Here is a 21,439-nt window from a genome sequence, read left to right as displayed (position 1 = left end):
ATTGCAGTGGCTGCGTGGCCGGCGCGGGGAAGCAATTATTCACGGCTAATGATTATAATCAAGTCAAATAGAATTTAATGGACACGTATTCTCTTCCTGCTTGAAACTTTACATATGAATTAAGCACATATGGGTTTCGCGAGGCACAGACGCAGATTTATGCCACCCTTCGAAAAGCCTCGCGGTCCCCACCGCTCCCACGCCACTAATGAACCCGCGGAGGCGGCTGCCCGGCCGGCGGGCCAGCGCGGGGACACGCGAGCTCTGCTGCCCTCTGGCGTCGGCGCGGGGCGGGGCCACGGGCGCCGCGGGGCGGGGCCACGGGCGGGGCGGGGCCTGTGCCGAGGGGCGGGGCCAGCGTCGAGGGGCGGGCCACTGGCGGGGCGGGTCCGCGGGCGGGTCCGCGGGCGGGGCCACGGGCGCCGCGGGGCGGGGTCAGTGTTGCGGGGCGGGGCCAGTGTCGAGGGCGGTGCAGTGGGCGGGGCCAGTGTCGTGGGCGGGGCCACGGGTGCCGCTGGGCGGGGCCAGTGCCGCGGGGCTCCAAGCTCGCTGGAACCTGAGAAACCGAGTCCAAGGGGTCCCTATACATAGTCCAGACAAGGTTGCTTGAGGATCCCCGTGTGGGTCGCGGCCAGGGGCACCTCCACCAGGGACCCCAAGTTATGGGCCTGAGCCAAGGCCATTGGGGACCCACACCTACACACCCAGAGGCGGAGCCCCAAGCCGAACACGGGGCCACGGGGTGGATCCGACTCATAACCACCCTATAGGTCCTATAGATCTCCTAGAGTTTAGGGGAACTGCCCCCTCCGAGTTTCCAGACTTTTAAATCTTTATGAGCGCAGACAGCCTCATCTTACACAACCAGGAGCGCTGGGTGGGCTGGAACCCCTGACCTTGTGGTTGTGTGTCCTATCGGTCTCAACAAAAAGACTTTTCCTAGTGGGAGGGAGGGAATCCCAGGAAAACATACCCCGTGACACGGCCAAACGAGGGAAGAAGGGGTGAACTACTGCTGCCCAGAGGAGCACACAGAGGCCGAACCTGAGCCGTGGAAGGGGGAGCTGGGGGCCCCAGGTCCAGGCCCAGCGCAGGAAACCCAAGCCAGGGCTAAAGTGCTTTTCCCAGGGTAAGGAGCTGACACAGCCGTGCACTTGGAGTCTGGCAAGTCACAAGGGCACTTAGGAAGAGCTATTAATCTGCCGCCACCGTGGCCGCTGAGTGCAGCCTCCCGCCGCCTGACCAGCCCACTCCATCTGCAGCCAGCAGCACCCCAAGCCACCAACCTGGAGGGGGAGGAGCTAAGGTCTCACCCGGCCTTTCCCCTCTTGCAAATACTGGCAGGTTTTGGAGGGAGTCAGCAGGGGGGTGGGGTGTGTGGCAGGCCCTCCAGCCTCAGCCCCCCAGGGAGGGCCGGAGATGGCTCAGCCCTGCCCTGAACACGTGTTCTCAGAGTCAACCCCTCTGGTACAGGCAGCAGGACGTGTGCCAACCGGAAATGGCTGTCTTAGCGCCCTGCCTCCCCAGATGGGCTGGGAAACCTTCCTCCCACTACCCAGCGAGTCCCAGCCGCCAGAAAGGGGCCCGGGAGCCATGAGCAGAAACCCCAGCGTGACCCGAGTTCCCTCTGCCCCTGTCGGTTCAGGTGGCTGGCAACCCTCTGGGGACATTCAGGACCCACACTGCCACACTCCACCGAGAGGCCACAAGCTCCTGGGGTGCAAGCCCTTGAGAAAGGGCATAGAACCAGAGGTCTGTCCAGGCTGAGGCCGGACCTTGCCAGCGGTGTCCGTGGAGGTGAAGGGGTGAAGTTGGCATTTGGCCCCCCGGGGCCACCTGCACACCTGGTGACTGGGACCCGGACCACTGTCCCACTGCCGAGGACTTGAGAGTCCTGCCTTGGAGCTCTGTCACCCCAGCTGCCTGGGAGTGGGGGCTGGTCACCTTCCTCCCTCCCCCCAGGGGACAGAGCAACGACTCTTATTCATCACAATCAAGGGCTAAGCCAGCAACAGCCAGACCAGGAGCAGCTCCCATCAGGGCGCCGGGAGAGTCACCAGGGGCCGCAGCGGGGGGCCCCCACTCACCGACAGGCTCCCTCACCTCCCCGCCCCCGCCTGGAAGTCAGAAGGCTCTGTAGACCACTGCACCCATCCCTACTCTGGTGTGTTTCTGGAAGGACAGACGACACGGTCCCATTCCAGCCTGCGCTCCCCCATCCATTCCCGGCCACTAATGGCCTCGGATGCTGGGAGACACCACGGGTCAGGGTTTCATGGGAAGCAGACTCCGCGTGGCCGACACAAAGGGCCCCTTCGGCGCCAGCAGGCCACTCTCGCCGGCCAAACCAGAGCCCCACTGGAGCCAGTTGGTGTCGCCGCTCCTGGCTCAGCAGGCAGCGAGGCCAGCCAGAGCCCCCACTCACCGGCGTTGACGATGGCATCCACCTCCAGCTTGGTGATGTCACCACGGAACAGGGAGATCTTGTCGTTGAGTTGCTTGTCTTTCTTGTACTTGGGCTCCTCCACCTTCACAGCCGCCCCTGCAAGGAGTGGGGTCCAGGGTCACCGGGAGGCCTGTCCTTGCACAAGACCCATGGGTCAGGCCCTCCCCAACAAGGTCCCTCCAGCAGAGGGGTGGCTGATGGTCAGAGTAGTGACAGTCCTCCCATGTGTCGGTCCCCTGACACAGTCCCTGGCAGGCCTCACAGAAACGTGACCGACCGGCACTTTATCGACATCTGCCTATTTCACAAGAGCCCTGCTGGCAGGTGGCTGAGCACTGGGCGCTAACCCAAAGGCTGGCGGTTCGAGCCCACCAGCCACTCTGTGGGGGCCAGAAGACCCCACGACCTGCTCCCATAAAAGTCAGACGCACCGCCTAGAAAGCCCTTGTCGGTAGGTCTACTCGGTCCCATAGAGTGTTTCTGTATCCGTGACACACAGCAACACGCCTGTTTCACGGATGGGGAAACTGAGGCATGCCCAGGGTTCACAGGCTTGGGTGCTCACCAGCACAGCTCCATAGCCTGCACGCCCCAGCCCACGACCACTGACGGCCAGTGGCTTCCTGGGTCTGTGGCTCATTTTCCCAATTGTATAATGGAAATAAATTTCTAGCCCACTTGATGTGGAAATAACATTACCGCCCGTCCTTTGGCCATCCAGGACTTCCAAGCCAAGGGTCTGAAGAGACCACCCCACCCAACACCTGCGGGGGGAGGGTGGTCTCTCCCGGGAAGGGCCCACCTCTTGCCATCTCCTTCCACGTCGGTATTTTCTTCAGCCGGATGAAGTCCTGGCAGAAGTAGTGTTCTTCCCTCTGCTTGTCACTCAGGCCCTTCAGGAAAGCTGGGGGAGGGGGGCACAAAGAGGGGAGTCAGGGAGGGCAAGCTGAGGGCAACCCAGGGCTTTTTCCCGGCCCCAGTCACCACTCGCTCCTCACACCGTCTCGCCTTCTCCATACAGATCCACGTTTCCCTCAGGTACTTGGGGAGAGGGGCACTGAGGATGGGGGACCCCCAGACCACCTCACGCACCCCCTTTGTTTGGGAGGAGACGCTGAGACCCAGGGAGGCTGAGGACTTGCTCAGGTACCACAAACCTGGGCTCAGACATGAACGCAACAGCGGCCACATCCCCCTGGGCCCCTAAGTGGACAGAGTAGAGAGGGGACTGGGCCACACACTGCAGAAAAGGGGCGAGTGTACTATGGGAACTCGCGCCCAGCGGGTCAGTCTCCATGGATGGCAAAGGAAGGTGGAGGAATTGGCCCACTTGAAGTGCAGGGTTGTGGAGCGCATCGACTACACCCGTGGTGGTCTGATTGCTTTGGGCAGGTCGTTGGGAGGGCTGATCTCAGGGGGCAGGCAATGTGGTTGGGAAAGCAGAGGGTCCCAGGTGAGGTGATGGGCAGAGGGCCCAACCCTGGGCTCAGACAGGCTACTCTTGGTCACGTGATCTCCCTTGTTTTCTTTTTCTTTTTTTTATTATTATTATTTTTTGACTAATTTGTTTTCAAAATGATGTTTTTCTGTTTTCTTTTTGGTTGCGGTGTGTCTCGATTTTACGTGGTCATTGTGGCTGGGTGCTTTTTTGTTTCTGGTCTTTGGTATGTTTTTCTGACTGGGGAAGTCCGGAGGGGTGGGCCTGTGGAGACGGTAACTGGATTCATAATGACCCAAAATGTTCTGCAGTTGATTCCACAAAACCAAGCCAAACTCACTGTCGCCGGGGGGTCGCTGACGACTCACAGCAACTCAGAGCAACCCTACAGAGCAAGGCAGAACTGCCCCCTGCGGGGTTCCGAGACTGGAACCCTAACGGGAGTAGCAACCCTCACCTCGCTCCCGATGACTGCCCAAGTCTTCTTCATATTGAACTGTATGGCATTATTATTGAGTCGTTATTGCTACGTTATTAAGATGGAATTGTATGATATGTTAATGATGGAGTTGTGTGATATGTTAAGTCCATAGTTCAATAAAAAATACTCCCCATTGTCAGGGTAAAGCAGCCTCTGACAACCGCAGGGGAAATTCTGCAGTGATAACATGTAAAGATCACAGTAAAGTGTTAGAGAATAGTAGGGACAGTGAAATAAATGGGTCAGGCACATTCCATGGTAGCATGGTCACCTCAGCCCCTCGAGGTGGTCCACGTGGAGGTGGGGGAAGAGATGAGGAGAGAGTGAGTATATTTCCAATCAAGGCTTATATGCACTTAGGGGTGTGCAAGCCCCCATGACAGGTAACCACATCCATGACAGGAAGGGGCTGTCCCGTAGTCATACTTGTGACAGGAAGGGGTGAGCCTAACCCCATCCTCCCAGAGTTGACTGTCCTTCAGGGGTTCAGTTCACTATACAGACAATAGGGTCTGATTGCTCTAGATCAGCAGTTCTCAACCTGTGGGTCTCGACCCCTTTGGGGTTCCAACGACCCTTTCACAGAGGTCCATCGATCCATAACAGTAGCAAAATGACAGTGATGAAGTAGCAACAAGAATAATAATGTTATGGTTGGGGGGTTACCACCACATGAGGAAGGAGCTGTGTTAGAGGGTCGCGTGGCACGAGGGAGGTGGAGAACCAGTTCTAGGAGGTGTCCACCAGCAGTGGTCCGGGTCCATGGCTCACCTGCTCCCCCTGCTGACCAGAAGCCGCCTGAGCACCACCGCTCGCAGCCCAGCCTTGCTGCCTGTAACAGCAGGGCCCACTGTGGAGTGGGGGTGGGGTGGGGGCATGAGCAAGAAACTCAAACGCAAAACGGAAAAAGAAACTCAAAAACGTGTAGCAGTGGGAGGACAACTAGAACTGGTGGTGGGGGGGACGAAGGTCTGCCTTCTGGAACCTTCTATGGAAACGGGTGTGAAGGGCAGGTCAGTGGAGGGAGAGCCAGGCCAGTCACCCACGAACACCCTTTTCTTTTCTTCCCTGGTGGCAGGGATGCCGTGAGAGGAAGGCCACCTCGTGCATTCCCACAGAGGGGGCGGCGAGAAAACCCCACTGCCCCCCACCCACTCCCAAACTGCTTCAACTCAGCTCAGGACAGAACCAACGTTCTGGAAGACACCTCGGACCCCCTTCCGCAACATTCCTGGGGCACTGGCGACACGCAGGTCCTGCATGCCTGGGGCACCCACAGCAGCAGACCGGTCCTGCTTCAGGATTTTGTGGGCCTGTCACCCGGTGGGAGGTCCCGACACAAGTATGTGATTCAGTGTCTGACACGTGCCGTGGCCTCAGTGTCTGACACGTGCCGTGGCCTCAGTGTCTGACACGTGCCGTGGCCTCAGTGTCTGACACGTGCCGTGGCCCGCACCCTGAAGGAATCCCTTCACTGGCCTGTCTGGCCTGCCTTCAAACAGCGGCTCTCCACCTTCCTCACGCCGCGACCCTTCTATACAGTTCCTCATGTGGTGGTGACCGCCCCCCCAACCCTATAATTATTTTCATTGCTACTTCTTCACGGTCATTTTGCTACTGTGATGAATCGTTATGTTTTCCCATGGTCTTAATCAAATGACTAGGTGGAGGCATGGGCTACACCTTGGGCCCCAAACCACGAGGTCAGCGGTTCAAACCCACCAATGGCGCCCCTGGAGAGAGAGGAGGCTCCAAGGGCCGGGGATGAGGACGTCCTGGTTGAGGTCAGAGGGATCTTGGCTCAGCGAAAGCAGAGCATGGCCAACGGTGCTTGTCTGTGCTTCATGGAGGATGCGTGTGGGGCCTCGCAAGTGGTGGGTGACACGTCAAAGAACAGGCACCCCAGGGCACTTCCCAGGGCTTATGTGGGGCTAATACATGGATCCAGAGATGATCCTTCAAACAGAACAAGGGAACGCTACCTGGCTCAAACTCAGGGAAAGCCACCCGTCAGGGTCATGTCTCGCTGAGCAAGTCAGCTGGGAAGCTGGACTCCAGGGGGACGGACTGACCTCGGGTTAGAGGAAGACTCACTAGCACCCCTTTATGTGTAGAGGCTACAACCTTGCTGGCTGAAAACCCCAGTCCCCGGGAGAGATTACAATTCAACAGACGGAATTTGTTGTTCTTGTTGTCTTGTTGTTAACCCTTCTAGTGGGGCCAGAAGGAAACATGATAAATGGAAGCAATTCCGAAGTGTCATGGACTTCGTTCGCCTTGGATCCACAGTCCAGGCCTGTGGAAGCAGCAGCCAAGAAATCGAATGATCACAGAGAAAAAGAAGTCAAGTGATGTATTATGGCATTGCACACATCAGCCGCGCAAGACCTCCTGAGCGTGTTGAAAACCACAGCGGTGCCTTTGGGGGCTAAGGCGCCCTGGGCTCAGGCCCCGGTGTCTTCCAGCACCTCACATGCATGGGGGAGCTGGACCATAAATAACCAAGACCAATCTCACTGCCATGGAGCCAGTTCTGACTCCACTGACTAAGGAAGGCCTGATGAAGAAACAGTGCCCTTGATTTACAGGGTTGGCGAAGACTATTAAAGACACTGTAAACTGCCGGGAGGATGAATGGAGAGGCTTTGGAAAGAGTGCAGGCAGGATGCTCCTTAGAAGCGAGGATGGCCAGACTTGGTCTCACCTACTTTGGGCACCGGCTAAGACCCCAGGGGACTGGTCAGGCCCGGGCAGCTGGGGGCAGCATTGGTCCGATGCAGCTCCAGCTCCAACAGGAGAGAAAGGGCATATCCCACTGAGGCACCCAACTGGTCGGTGGTCACGTCCAAGCACCCTACCAAGCTGCGTCCTCGCCTCTCCAGCCCAATCCAGAAGGCAGCTCCGGTTTGCAGGAATGGCGAAGGACACTGACAAGAGCTCCTGGCTCTGCTCGGATCCGTTCTGTCCCTCGCTTCCACCCCAAAGTCCGTACATGCCCCTCGAGAGAGAGTAGCATGTTGGGCCCCTGCCTCCTTGCTTCAGAAACAGATGGAGGCCTGGTGGAGCTCTCAGGATGGACAGTGCACCCCCACCAGCGTGCTGTCCAGGGCACTCCAAACCAGAGGCTCCGGGAAGGCTAAGGGTTTTCATAGGGTTTGCAAGGTTGTGATCTGGGGGCAGATCACCAGGCCGGCCTCCCAAGGTGCCTCCAGGCGGGCCAGAACCACCAACCTTGCACACTCATTTCCATGGGAAGGAAAGGGCTACTGCCATCCCACCAGGTCCTGGAGAGTCAGCGGCCGGCCGCAGCCATGTCCCCCAGGTCTGCGGTCAGCCGACCCAGGTCCCCTTGGAAGCAGGAGAAGCAGGAACTCTGGCCTGGGCACCTGCCTCCAGCATGAACAGCATTCTCGCCCTCCTTCTGCGAGAAGCAACGCCAGATGCAGATTCACAGCGCCCAGTGGGTTTCTTTTTCGTAAACATACGTTTTCATTTCCTTGCTTTTCTGGAGAGGAGAGAGTATTTCACAGTTCAGTGAGACGGGGGTTGTAAAAAGATGTTGGCAGTAAATTTTGATGGCGAGGTCTGACCCCGGGCACAGCCTCTTTCAGCAGCTCCCGGGCTCCAGCCCGAGGAGAAGGAAGCAGGCCCGGCCAGGACCATAAAGCGCAGCGAGCGAACGGGAACTCAATGATCTGTTTTAAGAAGTGTCTTTATGGCACTTTGCGAGAGCGGTCTTCAGAGAGGTGAGGGCGGGCGGGGAGGCGGAGGGGGGTGCTCTTCTGGAGAAGGTCGGGTGGGCCGGCCTGATAACAGCCGGGACATTAATCACTTGTGCTCGTGGTCTCCGGCCACGGGCCTCGTCAAAGTCATGCAGGGACACAGGGACACAGGCACAAGGCATCTTGGAGCTTCTCTGCTCTGCGCCTTCACCCACACCGGGGGTGGGGTAGCACGGGCAGAGGGGGCGGGTGTGCCAAGACCATTTCCCTAGGGGCAGGTGGGAAAAAGGCCCCTCCGATGGCCAGGTGTGCCCGGAGACATCCGCTGTCAACAGGTCCTGTCGGCTATCTCACCAGTTCTGGAAATGCCCGGGGGGGGGGGGGGGCTGGAGGGAGCACTCACTGCCCCGAGTGAGCACCTCATCTTGAAACGACAGGTGAGAGGAAGAGGTGAGGAAGTACAGACCCAGGGCCCCAGCACTGGAGACATAGAGGGGAGGGGCAGGTGGCGGGGTGTTGTCAAGCTACCAGGTCAACCAGAGTCACCCCAGACAGAACAAAGCAGAAAGGGGTGGGGCAGGCTGGAGGGGGCCAAGGACAGAGGGTGCAGGTCCCTCCAGGGACCAAAAGAAAGCAAAGGCAGTCACCCAGGCGTTTCCAGTGCATGGCCGCCTTGTTTCAGAGCAGTGGCCGCTAGCGTTAAACTTATTCTGTTAGGGGGCTTCTTCCTCTGGTGCTCAGGTGGCACCCACAGGAGCCCAGTTGTGACAGGGTGGAGCTGCCCCACTGCGTTTCCCTGACGGTGAGTGTGTCAGTCTGGGTACTTTAGAGAAACAAATCCACAGAAACGCATGTATGAGAGAGAGTCTTATATAAAGGTTCAGTGCACATCAAGAAAACATCCCAACCCAGTGCTGCCCAAGCCCACAAGTCCAACATTAGCCCATATGTCCAACACCAATCCACAAAGTCCTCCTCCATCTCACAAAGCACACACAGTGAGGCCGACTGCAGGAGGAAAGCCGAGTCAGTGAACATGTAAGCATCTCAGCACTGGCAGGGGTCTCCACACAGCTGCTCCAGCACCCAGGGCTGCATCGGGGTAGGTCCATGTGGCCTCTCCTCAGGGATGTCTTGCAGGAAGTGAGCCTTGCCAGCTGAAGCAGGGGACTGGCTAAGGCAGCTGCACCCTGGTCCGACTATCACAAAGCAAGAGACCCGAGAACTAGAAAGGCAAGGCTCACCGAGCCATTTATCCCTCCACCTTTCAATTAACCCCACATGTGTTTATCAGTCAGGTTGGCACAATAAACTACCTCAGGGAGCTTTCCAGGACCACATTGTCTCTGTCTTTCTCCCGGGGAACCCTGGGCCTGTTGGAACCAGTTTTCCAATTAGATGTCAGGTGCCTAAGTTGCCACCAGGACTCCTTGGGCGTTTTGGTCTTTAAGGCTGAGGTCTTTCAGAAGCAAACTGAAAGGGAACTCGTTTGGTTTCAGCCACAGCCGACCCGTTAGGAGTCCGGTGCTCGACTCCGCCACCGAGGGACTCAGCTCCGTGGTCCCTGAGCACACAAAAGAGCCTGATCCCAGCCCAGCCCTATAAATCAGGCGCCGCTAGTCCCATTTTACAGATGAAGAAACTGAGGCTTCAGGGAATTAAACCACAGCACTGGGGCTTGCTCCCGTCTGATGACGCCCACACAAGCTCTCTGTCCAGAACGTAGCTCTTCTCCCAGAGCACATCAGAATCAGGGTCTGTGGTCCTTCTCCTAGCAGGCCTGGCACAGTTCCCAGACGCCACCAGGGCTTCATCTTAAGCGCCCTCACGAGAAAACAACAATCTTCTGATGAAGCAGTGTGGTCGAAGGATACAGCGCAGGCACACACCTTGCCTGATTTCAAATCGTGCACTATCTCCTTGCTCTGTTTGAGGGACGGTTCTTGGTCTATGCACAGGTGCCAAGAGAGCACAACTACATGTCTGGAATCCCCATTCTCCACAACCTTGCGCATCGCTGGTGGATGATCCACACAGTCGGATGCCTTTAGGTAGTCTGTGAAACCCACGGAAACGTCTTTCTGTTGCTCTCTGACGCAGCCAGGATCCATCCGGCGTTAGCAACGATAACCTCACCCCACACCCCCGTTTGAATTTCTGGCCGTGTCCTGTCCGTGTCCTGCGGCAACCATCCTAAAAATTAACTTCAGCAAATGTAATCATCGCAATCTTGTTTGATATCACCTGCATTCTAATGGATGACTTCTCCCAAGGGAGATCTCTGCGAGTCTGTCTTCCAAGTAGATGTGTGTGTGTGTGTGTGTGTGTGTGTTTTAGTCCGGGTTGACCAGAGAAACAAATTCACAGACACTCATATGTAATAGAGAACTTTATATCAAAGAGTAATTATATATTAAGAAAACGTCCCAGCCCAGGACAGATCAAGTCCATACATCTGATATTAGCCCATATGTCCGATACCAATCTACAAAGTCCTCTTCAGACTCACGCAACACATGCAAGGACGTCGAATGTAGAAGATCACAGGCCGGTGGGTGGGAAGTCTTGTGGATGCAGTGGTGGTGGAAGCATCTCAACGCGGGAGTGGCCCTACGTGGCTCCTCCAGTTCCTGGGCCCTGGTTCCATCAGGAGTCTCCATGTGGCTTCTCAGCAGGAAGACAAGCAGAGTGTGTCTCTGGCCTCCAGTCAGGAAGACAGGAGTTCCCAGAATCCTTGGGAGAAGGCCACGCTCACACAGAGGCCTCTTTGGCTGACCTGATTGATAGGCTAGACTCCACCCCTTCGCAAGTTGACATTTACATAACTGCCACAACATGAGCCGCTCCAGTGGCACAGCGTCCACGTGTTGAAACATCTGAGCTGGTGTTCCACCAGTTCCCGGAACTGAGTTTGTGACCAGTGTCTTCAGTGCCACCTGGACTTTTTCTTCCAGGACTGAGAGATTGGAGGCAGAGGTGCAGAAGGAGATGAGGCTTAGGAACAAGAGGTTAGGAAAGATTTTATTGAGGCAGGGAAAGAACTCCCTGGAGGGAAGGGAAAGCAGACAAAGGGGGGGGGGGTGGCACGAGCCCCTGGTGCAAGCCCCCACCCCCCGGGCGGTTCCGAAACCCAATGAGTTAGATCAGGGCACTGGCTGGAGAGGGGATGGGAGTTACATAGGGACCCAGTTCAGGGAGTCTATGTTAACAGAAGGGCGCATCTTTATTACTTTATTGCTTGCAGCTGCAGGACCTTAAGTCAGGATGCATCCCTGGGAGGTCATCTTGTTGTCTGCAGACCTGCTCTTTGAAGTGCTGGGGGGAGGGGCTATGCAGACCCACCTGGGAAGGTAAGTAGCTTCCTGGGGTGCTGGGGCAGGGGTTGCCTAGTTCAATAGGTCATCCATCTTTCCCAGAAGCTGGGGATGGCGGCTGTGAAGTTTCATCTTTCTGAGGAGCCAGAAAGGAGGTGGGGGCTGTCCGGTCCGGACCTGGCCCAAACAAGGAGCATGGATTCTAGATCATGTGCTGTGTCCGGCATCTTCCGTCCGATGAGATCCATACGTCTTGTTGCCATGCATATTGACCTCGGGTATCTCCGATGAGTAAGTCGTTGGTCTGTAAAAATCCTACCCCACCCCACCCCCCAAAAAAAGAATTCTACCCTGTGAGCTCCAGTAGCCTCTCTGTTACCAAAACCATATTTTCCAACTGCTAAGCCTTCTTTGTTCCCAGCTTTCCAATTACGATCAGCGGTAATTATCAACAGATCTTGATTGCATATTTGATTCTCCTCAGACCGCAGAAACCGGCAAAAACCGTCAGCGTCTTTGTCTCTGGCATGAATGGTTGGTGGATGGCCTTGAATAATATTCTTATTGACGATCTTTCTTGTAGGCATGTGGATATTTCTCCTATCCCTGACAGGGCTGTACCTCAGGATAGATCCCAAATGTTCTTCTGAGGATGAATGTGACGCCTTGTCTGTTCCCAGCAGCGTGAACCATTCGACCGTCGGACTCAGAATGGCCAATGGCAGCCCATTTCGGCTCACTGGCGTCTAGGACATTACCGTTATGCATTCTATCTCCTTTCAGACAGCTTCCGATTTTCCTAGGTTCACACGTTCCAAGCTACTAACGGACGACTGCCGCCATTTCTGTTCATTGTCAGTTGTGCCAATCAGCTAATGAAGGTCCCCAAGGCTCTATTCCATCATTGTCATTAACGTCTTTCCCCCCCTCAATTTAAAAAAATAGTTTTATTGAGATATACTTACCGCGTCATATAACCGAGTAGTTCAGTCACACTGGGGTTTGTGCATTCATCACCAGTCAACTTTGAAACATCTGCTCCATGTGGTGCCCATTTGTGGCAGTTACATAATATTCCTGTCCGCTTGTGGGGGCGGAGTCTAGCCTGTCAATCAGGCCATAGCCAATGAGGCCTCTGTGTGAGCGTGGCCTTCTCCTGAGGATTCTGGGAACTCCTGTCTTCCTCCCTGGAGGCAGGACACACTCTGCTCTGTGTTCCTGTTGACAAGCCACATGAGCTACGCTGACGGAGCCAGAGCCCCGGAGCTGGAGGTGCCACGTGGAGACCCACACCAGCGCTGAGATGCTTCCACTGCCACTGCACCCACAAGACTTCAACCATCCGTACCCATCTTGTTTCACACCATCGAGGGCAATCCCCATCCCACTTCCTCTGTGTCCTGTTTCCATTCCTCCTCCTTTCGGAATCCTTCTGAACTCTGCCCTTAGGGAAATATTGCCCTTTGGCTCGCAAAGCATGATTGCGCTGATATGCATACGCCCGCTGCGGGTAGTCCTGTCTCCTGTCTCGGAGCCTGGTGGAGCGGGGGTTACGCAGTGGGCTGCGAGTCACAAGGTCGGCAGTTTGAAGCTACTGCAGCTCTTGCTTTCTACTCCCACCAAGAAGTCCAGTCTCGGGAGCTCAGAGAGCCGTTCTGCACTGCCCTAGAGGGCAGTGAGCACTCCACCTCTCTGTGGTTTGGCTGAACACCGAGCCGTGGGGATGAGTTCATGTCCGACCTGAAGGGTGACGGAGGGCCACAACCTTGGTAGTTTCTATGCAGTCAGAAAGCCGCGTGCTTCTGATTTTGCGTTTGTCCCACATTTTCCTCCAAGGTCCCCTGCACTGCAGTTCCCTGGGAGTTTGAAGGGACTCGTAAAGGTTCATGGCAAAACAGAATGGAAAGATAACGGGATGTGTCCTTGAACTTCGTGGCAGTCTCTCATATTTCGGATGCTTTCCATCCTCAGGGGATCATCTTCCGGCTCCCTATCAGATATTGTTCCTCTGCTTTTTATACCATATTCCCTTGCCAAGTTTTTTTTTCCCAGGTAGGTCACCAGGTCGTTCTTTCTCATCGTTCTTAGTCTGAAAGCTCGGCTAAGTGATGCTCACCACAGGTAACCCTGCTGGTACTTGAAACATGCAGGCACCGCCCCATTACGGCAAACTGACCAATAGGAGTGGTGGTTCGACGGAATATTACACAGCACTGAAAAAGAACACGCAGTTGAACCATCTAATAACATGGCTAAATCCCGCCGGCATGGGACAAAAGAAGCCAGGCACACACGCTATGCTTCCCGTTTCCATGACGTCCAAGAAGAGATAAGATGAAAAAGACAGTGATTGTCTCCAGCAGGGTTTGCTTGGAAAGAGGCTCAAGGGAATCTTCCAGAGCAGGGGTCAGCAAAGCTTGGCGACGGAAGCGCTCATCCTGCCATAAGTGTACTTTGATGAAAGAAATGAAATCACCACTATCTAAATAATATCCTTTAAATGTTTTTATAGATGATCATTTAGTTTTCATTTTCAATATTACCTCAGAGCCACAAGCACATACCCAAAGAACTATCTATGACTCGAGGGTCACAGCTGGTGGATCTGGCTCTAGAGTAATAGCAGTATTACAGTATAGTACATTAATAACATTATATTAGTCTATTGGTCAGAGTATGGTTGCCCCGTTGGAGAGTTATGTAAAAGCTCACTAATGGGGAAATGAGGGGCTCGTGATGATAAGTCCGAGAAAGAAGAACATTTCCTAAAACTGCTGGTGAAGATGAGGGTATCGCTCTCGGGACGGGACTGAACAATGGCATTGTATGACATGTGCATTACATGCCAGGAAAACTGTTGGAGGGGGGGGGCACAAAGCTCACTGAACGTATACAGTTAAAGTCTGTGCATTTGATTACTTGATGCGTAATACAACTCAACTCAAAGTGTACATTTCATCGCATTTAAAAGGAGAAGCTACAAAAAGACTGAGCCAATGAGACAGAGTCCAGCTACGGCAGTCCCCCCCCACTCCCCGCCCCACCCCAGACTGTCAACGGTGTGAGAAACGCAGCATGGAGTTTCAGACTCGCGGGGGTTCTAGACTTTCTGATGCCATGCAGCCTAATAGCCACCTGAACCTACAGCAAGAAAGAAAGAGAGGGAGAGAGAAAGAAAGAGAGAGGGAGGAAGGGAGGAAGGAAGGAAGGAAGGAAGGAAGAAAGGAAGAAAGAAAGAAAGAAAGGAAGGAAGGAAGGAAGGAAGGAAGGAAGGAAAGAAAGAAAGAAAGAAAGAAAGAAAGAAAGAAAGAAAGAAAGAAAGAAAGAAAGAAAGAAAGAAAGAAAGAAAAGAAAGAAAGAAAGAAAGAAAAAGAAAGTAGTGCCCGGAGACCACCTCTCAACCTTACGGCAAGGCTCTCCTCTGGACTCTTCTGAAAACCACGTGAAGGTTTCGCTGAACTAAGGAGAAAGGTCTGCCTTGAACTTTACATTTTTTTCTCAACAACGACCTAGTCAGGGTTCTCAGCCTTCCTCGTGCCGTGACCCTGCAGTACAGCTCCTCATGTGGTGGAGACCCCCCAACCATAACAGTATTTTCGTTGCTGCTTCATCACTGTCATTTTGCTGCTGCTATGAATCGGGGGGCCCCTGGGAAAGGGTCACAGGTGGAGAACCGCTGCTCCACGTGGTGTTTTCAGTAACCTCCTCTGCACGTGACGCTGGGTGCTGATGAAGGACGGCGGAAGAAGGACCGGAGGATTGGAATTGCGGTGCTGGAGAAGGGGCCTCACAGCACCACGGACTGCCTGCCGAGGGGACAGCAGTCACCCTGCCTTGGAGGATGCACCACCAGAGTGTGCTCCCAGAGGCAAGGATGGCACAACCTTGTCTCACGTGCTCTGGACTTTCCAGAGAGGCGGGTCGAGAAGAAAGAAAGTGATTTGGAAGTGATGGAGGCCGTCGGTAAATTGTACAATTTATGCTCAACCTAATTGAATTATAGATGGCTATAATATCTGTAAGAAACCCCAATAAAATGATTGGAGAAAAAAATGAGAGAAAGAAATGAAAATCCTATACAGCAGTGGGTCTCAACCCGTGGGTCAAGACCCCCTTGGGGGTCGAATGGCCCTTTCACGGGGTCGCCCAATTCCTAAGAGTAGCAAAATGACAGTGATGAAGTAGCAAGGAAAATCATTGGAAGGTTGGGGGGTCACCACCACGTGAGGAGCTGAAAGGGTTGTGGCCTGAGGAAGGCTGAGACCCTCTGGGTCCTGATGAGTCAGAATTGCCCAAACAAGAGAGAGACCTGATGCTTGGTCAAGTTGAGGGGCCGCGAACAAGAGGAAGGCTCGAGAAGAGAGATGGACACAGGCACCTTGACCAGGGGCTCAGACACAAGAACCATGGGAGGATGGCGAGGAGCGGGCGGGAGTGTTCTGTTCCCTGGCAGCCCCTGGGTCGCTGTGAGTCAGAACAGACTGGACGGCACCTAACACCACCCCCACCAGAGATCCCACTGACAACAGCAACCTGAAGGCTTCGATAGGAACCGTCTGAGGAGCCCGTGAGTCCGTGTGACCGGGGAGGAGCGATTCGGAAAAGGACGGCGAGGGAGTCGGGCGGGGGGGGGGGGTGGGGGGGGGGGGGGACACACAGCAAAGGTGACGAATGACGCTGAATGACACAAATAGTACCTGTGAGACAGGTGTCTGCTTTGCTGCACAGAAAAGGCCCTGGTGGGACGGCGGGTTAAGCCTTGGGCTGCTAACTGTAAGGTCAGAGGTTCGAATCTACCAGTTACTCCTCCGGAGAAAGAGAAGGCAGTCTGCTCCCGTAAAAATGTGCAACTTGGGAAACTCTCCCTGTGCTGTGGAGCCACCGTGGTTCAGGATGAACTCGAAGGCAGTGGGTTTGGATTATTCACCGGGTATATATTTTCAACAAAAACAAATTAAAAAATTTTTTTTAATATATATTCTCAACTAATTATTTGAGATGCTTTCCTTCAAAAGGTTGAGCCTAATTTCCCTCCCCTTGAACATGGGCTGGACTTTCCAACTGAGTTCTGGATTCTAAAGCCCGGACATATGGAGCCCGGGTAGGGTAGTGGTTACACCTTGGGCTGTGTTCCACGCAGTCAGCAGTTCAAAACCACCAGCAGCTCCCCAGAGAGAAAGACTGGGCTTTCTACTCCCGTGAACAAAGCCGGCTGCCATGGTGGGAGGACACTCAAGCAGCCCTGTGGAGAGGCCTCAATGGTGAGCAACTTGGCCATCTTGAAATCAGCTGACCTGGGAGCCCCGGAGCCAGAACCGCTCACTCAGAACCAGCTCCTCTCCTGGATTCCTGGGTGGGCCTCGGCCACGGTGTGATCATTCGGGCATCATGGCTGCTTTCAGTTGCTGCGTTTTGAGGCAGTGTGTTACACAATGGATAACTCAAACTAAGACACCAGGTCCCATCTGTAGCCTGCTGGGACATGCCCCACCTCCATCTGGCATCAGCATAACCTAGTCAGGGGGCGGAGGAGGCGGGGACTAGAGCTGGCCTCGGCTGGATTGCCCTGTGCAGCCCTGTTCCCTCGGCTTGGCTGGGCCTGGCTGCCCCGATTGGCAGTGACTCACCAAATGCCATTTCCCACAGTCCTCCCCTGCGGCCTGCCCTGACCCCTTAATACAGGCAGCCCCACCTGCAGCTCTGGATGGTTTAATGTTTCCATTTTCTCATAAGACTGATCTCTCTCTCTCTCTCTCTCTCTCTCTCTCTCTCTCTCTCTCTCTCTCTCATTGCCAGTGAGTCATTCCAAATCATTGGGACCCTCTAGGACAAGGTAGAATGCCGTGTGGGTTTCCAAGACTGTAACTACTTACAGGAGTAGAAAGCCCTGACTTACTCCCATGGATCGGGTGGTGGCTTAGAACTGCTGATCTCAAAAAAAAAAGAACTGCTTATCTCGCAGTTAGCAGTCCGACCCACCACCACTATGCCACCAATGCTCCTCGACCTTTGCCTGGCAGTGTCTGATTTACATTTGTTTCCTCCCACTGGGGCCCTGCTTGTCTGGCGCTGGGCTAAATCCTCCATTGGGGACATCTAATCAAAGTGGGCGGATGGCATAAAATGATAGCAGTCTCAGCGACATGGCTGTCACCTGGTAATTCCGGGCACAGGGCATCCCACGAGTCTGACTGTTCTCATGATGAAGGATGGGGCAGGGGCAGTGGGGATTCAGTTGTAGAATGGTCACCCTCCGCGTGGGAGACCCAGGTTCGATTGCTGGCCCTGGACACTTCATGAGCACCCACCACCCGTGCATCACATGAGGGGTGCAAGTTACTATGATTCTGAAGAGGTCTCAGGGGAGCTTCTAGACTAAGACAGTGGGATCTTACACTTCTGAAAATCAGCCAGTGAAAATTCTATGAACCACAGCCTTCCGATACACAACCCACTGTGGGATGGGGCAGAAACACAACAGTTTTGTTCCGTTGTTCATTGGGCCACCAGGAGTGCGGGGAGGGGCACCCAACCCCACAGTGGCTGACAACAAGAAGGAACAGAGTTAAAACCGCATTACCAAGCCCACTGCCATTCAGTCAATTCTGACGCCCAGTGACCCGATAGGGCAAGGGGAGCTGCCCCCGCAGGTTCTCTGTACGGTAGTAGAAAAATCTCAACTTTCTCACACGGAGCAGCTGGCAGTTTTGAAATGCCACGCCTGAGGATCAGGGCCCAACGCATAACCACGAAGCTATCAGGGCTCCTAAGGGTAAAGGGGAGTTGAATTCTAGAAGTCGCAGCAGATGGAGAATGGGGTCTGGGCCTTTCTCTTCCCACCACCCTGGGTCACTGGCCTCTGAGGGAGAAAGCAGGCCTCCCGGCTGCCAGGGGTCTCTGCCAGCCTCGGCCTGGGTCAGTGCTGGGGCGTCTGCTTGTTCATGAAAAGAAGAGCCTTCTGCCAGCACATTTCAACCCCCCAGAGCCAGCGGTGAGGCTCAAGGCCGAGGTGAATGTCCCCTGGAGCTTCCTTCCCTCCTCAGCCACTGCCAGACACCAGAGCTGTGCAGGGCTCCGGCTCTGGCTCCACTCCGGGCTCCACTGGCCGCATCCACGCCTTCCCGGCAGGCCCAGCCAATGAGCTGCCTGCCCTGCGCTTTTGAAAGGGGAGCCAGCCGGGAAGAACCTCAGAGAGGGCCGGGAGCATGCTCTGAAGGGCAGAAGTAACCAGGCACCAAACCAGGCTATTTAGGGCCCTCCTGTTCCCTGGCTGGCACTGGGACTGCTGCCCCAGCAGGACTCCGGCCCGGAGCAGGAGTGGGAGTAGGTCATATGGATTCAGAAACTTCCTAGAGGATGGCATGACTGTTCTCAGAGCAGGAGGGTCCTGGCGCTTCCTCCTCCGCTTTGTGTCCACCAGGAATGGGACAGACCGTTGGTTAGCAGGGCAGGCTGCCAGAGGGGAGGGCAAAAGGTCACGAGGCCACCTGCCGGAAGAGGTGGGCTAGGGAGGAGGCCGTGTGTGGGCAAGGCCACTTCCACAGGACCGGCTGGCTTCGCCCAGGCCATTACCTGGAGGAAATGCCACCAGTTGAGAAGCCCACTTTACAAACTTCAGGATCCCCATCTGGCCTCTGCCACAAACTGCATGACCTTGGGCAGATCACGTCCGGCACCGGACCTCAGTTTCCTTCCTGGGCCATGGAGTAAGTGCGAGGGCCTGGATGACCCCTGACATAGGGGCTGTGACCCCGTTCTAGTGGGAGAAGGAGTGACCCTGAGTGGCTCTGCCTGGAGGCCTGGTCCTGCTGGTCTGGGGTGACTGAGTTGGGCACATGGGCATGTGGCTTGTACTTGGGGTCCACATCTGGTAGGTGGGGCCTCAACTTCCCCAGGTCTGTCTCGTGGTTGGTGTCTAGTGGTAGTGGCGGCTGTTGGGTGGGTGCTGTCCAGCCCTGGGAGCCCAGGCCAGGCCGACCTCAAACACACACCCCCCTCCCCCGTCCCCTCTTCCCTCCCCCCAGCTGCTGCTCAAACTCACATTTTGCCTCCTTCCAGTCAGTGGAGGTGCTCAGGTCCACCTTCGCCGCCATGGCCAGGGGGGCCCAGGTGCGCACCCCGGCTCTCCGCCCCACAGCCGCCGCCCCCCAAGCCTCAACTCCCGCTGGGGTCCACGCGCGAGGGCCGTCGGCGCCCAGGGACGCCGAGGGGCTGCGGGGCCGGGTGGCACCCGCCGAGGGGCCGGGCCAGGGGCGCGGGGCGACAAGCAGCTGCCTGGCCGCGCGCAGCTGTGCCAGGCGGCCGGACACTCGGTTCTGCAGGGACATGGGCGGCACAGGGCGACTCCCCGCCCACTTGGACTCTATTTACGGCGCTCGGGAAAGACTCTCCTCTGTTTCCTCGGGGCCCGAGTGGCGTGTGCCAGCCCGCGGCGACCTGCCCCGAGCCGGCGGGCAGCGCGGCCAGAAAGCCCGGGCGCACCGCTGGGCACCCTGGAACTTGTAGTCCGGGCAGCCGGCGGGCACCCCCCGCACTGGACGCACACGTGCGCACCCCGCCCCCCGCCGCGCGCCGGGCCCCTCGGAGCCCCGCCCCCGTCCCTTCGGGGCCAGGAGGGGCCGGACCGGCCTCCACGGCCGCCGCTCCCTGGTCGGTGACCCGTCCCGGTCCTCGCGCGCGCCCGGCTGGCCGCTCCGAGCCGCGCGCTCCGCACCGGCCACCGGCCCGCGAGCCAGGAAAGCGGAGCGGCCAGCGGGGCGCAGGGCTTTGTCCCGCCCAGCGCGGTGGTCTCCCCGCCCGGCAGTCCGGCGCCGCCCCGCCCCGCACCCCACCCGCTCTCGCTCCCGGGGGGCGGGGGGGGGGACCGCGGGCCTGGGCCCGGCCAGCGGCGACAAAGAGCGCGAACGGGGACGTCCCGTTCAGCGACTTTCCCCAGCCGGGCGGGCGCGGCTCTGAACTGAGTCGCAGGCAGCCTGGGAGGCAGTGGGGTGAAAATAGTGGGATTGGGGGGCTGGGGGGGGGGGCGCAGAATAAAAGCGAGGTCCAAGTGCTGCCCTCCCCTGGAAGAATTGGGGTGTTTTTTGGTTTAGGGAAGATTCCCTTTGCCCGCCCCCCCAGTCATTTCCAAAGACCCAGAGGATGAAAATTTCAACATAAATATATATTTTTTTGCATTTGGATTTTTTAAGTTTAATCATTTTAGTGGGGGCTGGTACCGCATATCACAATCCGTACATCCATCCATTGTGTCAAGTGTACATTTGTTGCCGTCGTCATTCTCAAAGCATATTTGTGTCCCTTTCTATGCTATTCGTCTTAAATGACAGATGCAACCATAAATATTTGGGAGAAAGGAACAAGACGGAGGTCCCAGAAAAGATGCAGCCCCTAAAATAGCGTTCCCGACCTCAGACTAGTCTCCTGAGCTGAAGGCTGGGAGTACCGGATACCCACAAACAAGCCTGAGTGTGCCCTGCACCCTCTCCTCCCCCACCATAGCCGTCAGATGTTGTCCTGTGAGGGCCTGCAGGCTGCTAGGATGCTGGAAACCCGGGTAGCTTCAACACCAGCAGGGTCACTGGCGATACGATAAGACAGACCAGGAAGAAAGGCCTGGCAATCTCCTTTTGCAATCTAGCTGGTGAAAAGCTCACGGATCCAACAGAACAGTGTCCGGCTTGCTGGCTTTGGTCATATCGAAGGAGAGGTGAGGCCCAGGAGGAAGACAGCATGCTCCCTGCAGTAGAGGGTCAGTGAGGGTGAGGGCCCTGGATGAACCGGAAAGGCGCAATGGCTTCATGAGTGAATTCAAACGTGCTGGCAATCGGGAGAACGTTCCAGGGGAGAACATTTATTCTTCAAACTCACCACCATCCAGTCAATGCTGACTCATAGCCGCTCTGTAGAGCAGCGGTTCTCAACCTCTGGGTCGCGACCCCTTTGGGGGTCCAAGGGCCGTTTCACAGGGGTTGCCTAAGACCATCTGAAAACATATTTCCCATGGTCTTAGGAACTGAGGCACCGCGCCTCATCCATCTC

General features: G+C 56.0%; 1 protein-coding gene across 2 annotated transcripts in view; it reads right to left on the bottom strand.

Moving 5' to 3' along the window:
• The window catches only part of MACROD1 (mono-ADP ribosylhydrolase 1), a 158,781-nt gene extending 138,881 nt beyond the window's left edge, over window positions 1-19,900 (bottom strand). For both annotated transcript variants that reach the window (XM_075548021.1, XM_075548020.1), the window contains exons 1-3: window positions 19,443-19,900; window positions 3,249-3,350; window positions 2,426-2,542 (exon numbers count right to left, since the gene is read on the bottom strand). In XM_075548021.1, coding sequence (XP_075404136.1) covers window positions 2,426-2,542; window positions 3,249-3,350; window positions 19,443-19,728 — 505 coding nt within the window. In that variant the 5' untranslated portion in view covers window positions 19,729-19,900. The remainder of the gene's footprint in view (window positions 1-2,425; window positions 2,543-3,248; window positions 3,351-19,442) is intronic.
• Window positions 19,901-21,439: the final 1,539 nt, after the last annotated feature.

The sequence above is a fragment of the Tenrec ecaudatus genome, chromosome 4 (genome assembly GCF_050624435.1).
Source record: "Tenrec ecaudatus isolate mTenEca1 chromosome 4, mTenEca1.hap1, whole genome shotgun sequence".
NCBI lineage: Eukaryota > Metazoa > Chordata > Mammalia > Afrosoricida > Tenrecidae > Tenrec > Tenrec ecaudatus.
The sequence above is the reverse complement of the archived record's forward strand: the minus strand, read 5'-3'. Positions and strand labels throughout refer to the sequence as shown.